General features: G+C 32.4%; 1 protein-coding gene across 1 annotated transcript; it reads left to right on the top strand.

The window, feature by feature from the left end:
* The first annotated feature begins 1,949 nt into the window (after positions 1–1,949).
* Positions 1,950–7,141, top strand: LOC145562406 (putative glucose-6-phosphate 1-epimerase). The gene is made up of 9 exons (XM_081622676.1): positions 1,950–2,098; positions 2,491–2,634; positions 3,617–3,691; positions 4,842–4,898; positions 4,983–5,140; positions 5,216–5,347; positions 5,565–5,667; positions 5,804–5,903; positions 6,742–7,141. The coding sequence occupies exons 2-9, from the start codon at positions 2,560–2,562 to the stop codon at positions 6,957–6,959; spliced, it is 918 nt and encodes a 305-aa protein (XP_081478802.1). The 5' UTR covers positions 1,950–2,098; positions 2,491–2,559; the 3' UTR covers positions 6,960–7,141.
* The last annotated feature ends 1,259 nt before the right edge of the window (positions 7,142–8,400 follow it).

Raw genomic sequence — 8,400 nt, forward strand, 5'->3', positions numbered from 1 at the left:
TTTTTAATTAGAATTAAAATCTGAAAATTAATTTGCATCATACTTAATATCAATCATCATAAAATTAACACAAAACTCATAATTTATAATTAGATCTAGGATTTAAACAAAAGAAAAATAAAAAGATTAAATTTTTTTTTTCGAAAAGGGGGTGGCCGGACAGCAGGCCGGCACCACCGGTGGTGCTGGTGGTGGCCGGTGGCCCACCGGTGGTGGTGGTGGCCGGCGGTGGTGAACCGAAAAGGGGAAGGGGAAAAAGAAAGAAAAAGAAAGAAAAATAAAGAAAAATAAAGGAGAAGAGAGAGAAAGTTTACCTTGGGTATTCTCTACTCTGGGCAAAGTTTAATTTGCCCATGTGTTGAATATTTATACCCCTTTCTCTAGAAACCCTTGTTACCTAAACTTTCCCTTTTTACTCTTTCCTAATCCCTTTCCTAATTAAACTTTACTAAAATAAAACATTCCTAAATTAAATCTTAACTTATTAAAATAATTTATTAAATAAAACTTTCCTTTTATAAAATATTTCTAAACTTATTTAAAATAAATAATTAAAATGTCATAAATAATTCATTTCAAATTATTTAAATACCCCACAAAATACTTATTTAAAATAAAATACGTATAAAAATACGGGGTATACATATAGCTAGTAATTTTGTATCCATATCATATCATATAATAACTAATATATAAACCTAAACTTTTAGCCAGGTCACGAGGCATTGACACTTGACGTTCCAACTTTTCACCAAATGTCGCACCACGTTGGATAGTAAATAGACTTCATAAGATAAATAAAAGTTTGTTTAGAATTAATTGGATAGAATTTTTGGATAAAATTGTTAGTTTAGAGCTTTATTTTCGATTAAATACCAATATTTCAAATGTACAAATTGAATTATAATTTTATTCAAAAAAAATTATTAGATTATAATTCTCAAAAATTATCATATAAATTTATTTTTTATATCATAATTTTTTTTAGAGTGAAGGAAGTAGTTCAAAGCGTAAACACATCCATTTATAATATATACCAATCAGTTAAAATAATATACTTCACAATTTAATAGGATTTTATTACTATGTAGACATGTCAATTAGGGTCGGGTCATGAGTCTATTTGGATTGGGTCACTTCATGTTACGAGTCAAGAAATGTTCAACCCTTGCTCAAAGTTTTGGTTTGGGTCAACCTAACGGGCTTTGAACATTTATTTTATTTAATTTATTTTTTTGCTAATTTTTTATTTTTTATAATGTATTAAATCGAATATTCCCACCAACATTATTATTAGTCATTACATGCCTATTAGATAGCAAATCGTCACAAAAGCACATCAATCCCTAACTAATTTTGTATCAATGATATATTTTAAATTTGACATATAGACTAAGGGCCTGTTCATATTTACTGAATTGAGCTGAACTGAACTGAACTGAACTGATTGGAACTGAACTGAACTAAACTGAACTGAAATGAATATTTTATGTGAGAGAGAAATTAAGAGCTGAACTGAACTGAACTGATTGGAACTGAACTGAACTGAACTGAACTGATTGAAGCTGAACTGAACTGAAATTAAGTAAATGTGAACAAGCCCTAAAAATTTATCTTAAAATTCAATAAACAACCCAGGTATCACACAGGGTAAAAAACTAGTATACCATTATACCAATACATGGTATCGTTGTAGGAATGCTTTAATTTCATCTAATTTCCCTACTTCAGATCATAAAAATCACTCTCCTTTCTTAGTATTTTACAACATTCTTAACATTAACTTAACAAGTAAAATCATGTAAAGAGTTAGTGTGTATGTGGAGAAGTAATGGAGGTGATGGTAGAAGATCGAGAATGATATTATGGTTGTGTGTTATTGCGTAGAAAATATACACACACAGTCCTTTTCATTTCTTTAAGAATATTAAGATGATTAAGATTAGGCATATGTCTTAGTTCCTTTTGTCTCCCTTTTTACTTCTTCTACTTCTCATATATTAGCTGGCTTTGTATATATGACATATGATGATCTAATAGTTGGTGGGAACCTCTTCAAACTTCAAACTACAAACCGGTAACATCCAAACCCGTAAACGTAAGCCTTTTCAATTTAAAATTGCTACTTCTATTTTTATATAATTTTTTTAATCTTATTTAGAAATTATAAAAATTTATTGTATTACAAATAAAAGAAAAGAAAATTGAATAGTTAAACCAAACGTTTACTCACTTTCATCTACCAATTGGGGTTTGTATTTCTTTATTTATACAACTTCACATACCATTTTCTGCTCTGTTACCTTCTTTATTACTGTCTGATTCTCCCTTCATTTATATGTATGTTATTTTTTTTTTTTTTCATTTTTTTTTTATTTTTTTTATTTTTTAAGAATTTGTTAGAATACTTATATTTATTATTTTCTGGGTACTTTTTTTTTTAAAAAAAAATAGATTTTGAATGATTTATTTGTGAATGTTGAATTGCAGCTGGAGTGGAGAAAAGGGAAATTGAACCCATTTGTTGGGAATTTGAAGGGAAGATTAAAGTTAAAGCAGATGCCTGTCAATCTGATTGATAATGATGGATTTCCCAGAGTTGTTTTGACTGAACCCATGGGATCATCTGCTGAGGTTTGATCTCTTTTTGCTTCTACTTTTATTATAAATTTCATTTCTTGTTTTTCTCTGTTAAATTCATGTTTTTATTTATTTAATTTTCTTGGGTTTTGTTTATACAAGTGGGTTTTTATTCATTTTGCAAAAGCTGTAAATTTTATTTGGGTTTTTATACTTTGAGAAGAAATGGGTTCAAGGGTTTCTAATTGATTGCAAAGCAAAGCAAAGTAAGAATTATTCGAGTTAACACTAAAATCACTATTTTTAAAGTTATCTGATCAAATGGGATTTTCAGTCAAAATTTAGGTAATGAACAACTTGTATGTAATCTGTGACAGTTCTAATCTGGGGGAAGGATGAAGGGAATTTTTTTTAATTCTTTTTTAATCTGTGAGATATTTGATTCGGGTGATGAATGAATAACTTTGTTTTAATTATGTGACCTTAATTATGTTGAATATCCCTTTTCTTCTTGTAAAAAAAAATAAATAAATAAAATAATAAAAAAAATTATGGTGAATATGATTGATATTGGAGCTGCTTTAGAAGATGAAGGATTAAAGGAATGTCATACTTAATCAGAAGTTAGTTTTGTTTCCAATTAAGAAGTACTATAAATTCTTTTAAGGAGAAGGGCATGCATTATAATGTGAAAAATATTGTTGCAATTCAGTTCATAAGTCTGTTAGATTGAAGACTAACTTCTGATCAATTATCTTCCAAAAAAAAAAAAAAAAATAAATAAAAAAAATATAAAAAAATAATATCTGCCAAAAATTGCATTCTCAGTTCGAGAATTTGAATTTCCTTTGGTTTTTAATTGACTGCTTGGTAATCAAGCAATTGTTTATTGTAATATTTTTATATCATAATCTAAGTGACTACAGTACGGAGAAAACTATGTTTTTTGATGTAGCATAAAACGAAAATTATAAGCTAATTTCATATGGTCATGGACATCATGTCATCGAGGAAGTAGTTTACATATGTGTTGCAGGTGCTACTTTATGGTGGGCAGGTTGTTTCTTGGAAAAATGAACGAAGAGAAGAATTGCTTTTCATGAGCAGCAAGGTAAGGGAGGAATTTTTGTATTCATAGTAATTTAGATGCTAAAACATTTGGGAGTATAATCCCGGATATTTATAAATTAAGTTGTAAAGGATACATTGTTTAAGATACTGCTAAAACATTTGGGAGCATAATCCCGGATATTTACAAATTCAGTTGTAAAGGATACATGGTTTAAGATAATTAGTTTATTGTTTACGTCTTAATTGTTGTATCTTAAAGTATGTATTGAGATTTTAATCTTAGATTCGGAAGTGTTGTATTGCTTTCTTAAAAAAATAAAAAAAAAAAAAAAAAAAAAAAAAAAAAAAAAAAAAAAAATTGGTAGCCTGTCAGGATGACATGAGAATATTGAGTTACGAACACTGACATAGAAAAAGTTATGCTTTTAGAATTTTCCTTCTGGCTATATTTGAGAGAAAAGAACGACTGAATGAGTGGACAAAGAATAGGAAGGGATCTATTCTAGCCTTAAAATATGCAAAGGTAACCAAACATCTTTTTCCCTTTCTGTTGCCCTTTAATGGATGAATGAGGATGAGTATAACTTTCATCTTTTAATCAGGAACACTATTTTTTTCATGGTCTTCTTAATCACCATTTATTGGCTTGAGGATTCCATTCTTTGTCACTATCATCTTAATGCGACAAACAATGCCCAAATTCCCTATAAATACCAAAAGGGTAGTTTAGTCAACAGGAATATTGCTAATATTTTAATTCACGGCTGGTTTGAAAACGCCTTATCTAAGCTCTTTGGTGAATCAGCTGAATGCCATTTGTATTGGAGAAGATACAATAAATGGTGCTTATGAGAAAGATATAATGCATTTTGCGTGAATCTAATTGAACTATGTAGAATTGGCAGGATGCAAATTCATCACTAGTTCTTGAAAATCTTATTGCTATCCCATCTTTAATAGCATCTTAAAATTATTAACTTTTGGTATTTGGGATGTGCTTATACTTTTTATTATTGGATTTTGGAATAAATTCCTATTAATCATTTCCAAAAGTTTCAACACCCTGTGGATTACTTATAGATATCCAACTTTTACCAAATTAAGCATGGCCTAGCCTAGCCTAAGCTAGCAAACTATTATTTCTCTGAATCACTTTTTGATGGATGACTACAAGGAATGATGCTTGACAGGCAATCTGGAAGCCACCGAAAGCTGTTCGAGGAGGGATTCCTATTTGCTTTCCACAGGTTAGCTTGAGACCAAGGAATCAAAATATCACTGCTTTCATACGTTTTGAAAATCTGCATTCTTATCAGCTTTACTTGTTTTAGTTTGGAAATTTTGGCTCACTTGAGCGACATGGATTGGCAAGGAACAGGATGTGGTCACTGGATAGCTCTCCTGCACCTTTGTCTCCTGCAACTAATAATTCGACTGTGGATCTTATATTAAAGTCCAATGAAGATGATTTGAAGACATGGTCTCAGAGGTCTGCTTTTATTGTAGTTTCACCATTTCAGGTATAAGACCGCATGTATACTAATCATTCGTTGTTTTCATTCAGCTTTGAATTGAGGCTTCGAGTTTCTATTAGCTCTGGAAAGCTCACTTTGATTCCTCGTGTGAGAAATACGGATAACAAAAGCTTCTCATTTATGTTCGCCTTGCGTAATTACTTTTCTGTGTCAGATATAAGGTTTGCTATAGATACCCTTTAATTGTGATTTATATCAAAACTATCTCACTCTTGGCAAAACTCATTCCTAGACATTTTTAAATTGTGTGTTATGATGGAACTGGTGCTTTTGTCACTTCTGTCAACTTCTGTTGCTGCTTTGGTGCTTTTCTAGCTTTACAAGCAGTGTGATTACCTTAATAATTCGGCTGATTACATGATTCATTATAATTTGCAGTGAAGTGCGCATTGAAGGCTTGGAGACTCTAGATTACCTTGATAATTTGATGAATAAAGAGAGGTACACAGAGCAGGCAGATGCAATCACTTTCGATGGTGAGGTACTTTATTAATCACTTTTGTCACAAAAGTTTTGTCTATCAATTTGAGGTTATCTTGTATAATAGGCATTTGAGCATTTTAGTAGGATTATAGGAGTTACTGTAATTTCAATCATTAATGGCTGCTCTATTGTAGGTTGATCGTGTATATCTGAGAACACCATTTAAGATTGCTATTATAGATCATGAGAAGAAGCGCACCTTTGTGTTGCGTAAAGACGGCATGCCTGATGCAGGTAATGTATATGTTTCAAAATTACAATTTTCAAGAACTCTACAAAAATTCTCCTTATTCATATCTTTCTTTTAATTTTTTTGAAAGAAGCCCTAAAGAACACTGATATTTATTGATTAAAGCCATACATAATCTACAAAATGACAATTAACGACAAAAACAAAACTTTAACAAAATCAAACAAGAATTAACCAGGGAAGGACTAAGAATTGAATTAAATATTTTGCAAAAGACAGCTCATTGTATGTTATTTAACAAAAAAATTATTATATAAACTAAGGGGCTAAGGATTGGGTCTTAGGGGCTAAGGATTGGGTCTTAGGGCAAGGAAATACTTGGAATTCAAGTAAACTAAATTTGAACAGTTCCAGATTTTGAAGTTCGAGGTTAAGCACCAATGCAATTGTTTCTTGCATTATGTAATTTGAGATATAAATAACAAATAACTAGCATGGGAAAAGGAAGTTTGCTCTTGTTTCCATTGATTATTAATGCCATTCACTTTGGGGTTACTCTCAATTTTTGTTGATCATAACTTGGTACTCCGTATTTGTGCTAAATTGAACAGTTGAACCTCTTCTTTCTTTCTATTTGCGCTTATTTTTTGTTTTTTTCCAGCTGTGCTTTCGTTAATTTTGTATACTAAACCCCCCACCGTCTTTTTTTTTTTCCTTTTCTTTCCAAGACTTAATTTAGTGAGCTCAAAATAACAAAATCTGCTCGTAGATGACAGTGCACAGCCTGTGATCTCTGCATGTTTTAAAATTCAGAATCTATTATGTATCATTTTAAAAATATACTGTCGAGGCATTTACAGAATCCTTAATCTTATTGTACAGCTGTTTGGAATCCCTGGGACAAGAAAGCAAAGGCTATTCCTGACTTGGGAGATGAGGACTACAAATCCATGCTCTGTGTAGATTCAGCTGCAGTTGAATCAAACATTGTCTTAAAACCTTCAGAAGAGTGGAAGGGATATCAAGAACTCTCAACTGTATCTTCAAGTTACTGCAGTGGCCAGCTCGACCCCCGTAGAGTTCTTTATGGATTTTCTTGACTTCATCCTCGGATATAATAGTTCTTAATATATTATGATTTCTGCTCTGTTTTCCTGATAGAAGACCATGCAGATATATTTTGTTGACAGTATTATATTTTGGCAGAACATATGAGGACATTTTTCTGTGGACTATATGTATTACTATGAATCTATAAAATGCTACTATGACCTTGAACTGACTGATGCTAGGCTTGATCTGTTAATTTTTTCTGCTGGATAGAGTCAAGCTATCAGGTGAAAAAGCGCGGCTTAAATAACCATGACTGAAGCAGAAGGTGGTTACATGTTTTTTATAGCCCAGTGAATTTTCTAAGACTGTTTTGTGTATAAAATTCCCTCAACTTCAGTTAAAAGTTTAATCTATCCTCTGTTAGATGAAGTTCATGTCCTTCGGCTAACGCGAACGCATCAGCAAAGAAGCTACTTGAACTTAAAGATGGAATCTGAACAAGACCATTTTGTTGTGGTGATTGCTAAACTTCATATTTCTTGTTACCTCTTAAAGCAAGTCAAGAAACTGTGAAAGAGAGATTTAATGAGGGTTCTTTTTCTTCTAATTGGAAGTGAATAACCCTGAATTCAAAGGGTTTTAACTCAAGCAAGTTGTAAACACCAAAATATGTCTTCAAAATAGTGTCTATTGATGAAACGTATGCCACACTGCTGAATTTGGGCTGAGTTAACTAATGGACAAAGATTGCATGAATAAAATTTTGTTCTAAGCCTGATGAGTGTCATTTATGGCACTCAATTGATGAGTATTTAGGTTGTTTTTACCTTCTTTTCATAGCTTTCTTTCTTAATAAATGCTTAGTTTTATGCATTTTCTCCTTATTTCCCTTTTCTCTCTTGTTTTGTGTTTTTATGGTTTTTCTTGTGTTTTCTCCTTTATTTCTCCTCTTTTTGTGGTTGTAGGTGTTGTACGAGGTTCGGGTTCGATATTGGTGGTTTTAGTTGGAAGATGCTTTTGGAGTAAGCTCATAGCATTGGGAAAGCTCAATATGCAAGGAAGTGGATGCTCCAAGTTCTAGCTCTTGCTCTCTCAAGAAAGATGGTGTTGAACCCACCGTGGAGGCCCTTGGAAACTGTCACCCCCAACATGTATCAAGTGGAGCGCACGAGGCCCATTTGTGAGCGCACGAAGTGGCGAAGAAGTCGAAGAAACCCAGAAGAGCGCGGGCACGCAACCCACGAGCGTGGCTGCGCAGGCCCTATGCGCGGGCACGCATGCCTCGTGCGCGGGCGCGCACCTCTGCTCGTGCGGGCGCTCCTCCCAGTTTCCGGCTTTGCTCGATTTTATTTTTCGCGCCTCTTATAAATACCTTTTGACAACCGATTTTTGTAAGAAGTTTTGAGACATAATTTTGATCATAATTTTAGATTAGTTGAGAGTTTCTGTCTCTAGTTTTAGGGTTGCAATTGTCATGATTACTCATTG

This window comes from Chenopodium album, chromosome 10 (assembly GCF_948465745.1).
Source record: "Chenopodium album chromosome 10, dcCheAlbu1.1, whole genome shotgun sequence".
NCBI lineage: Eukaryota > Viridiplantae > Streptophyta > Magnoliopsida > Caryophyllales > Amaranthaceae > Chenopodium > Chenopodium album.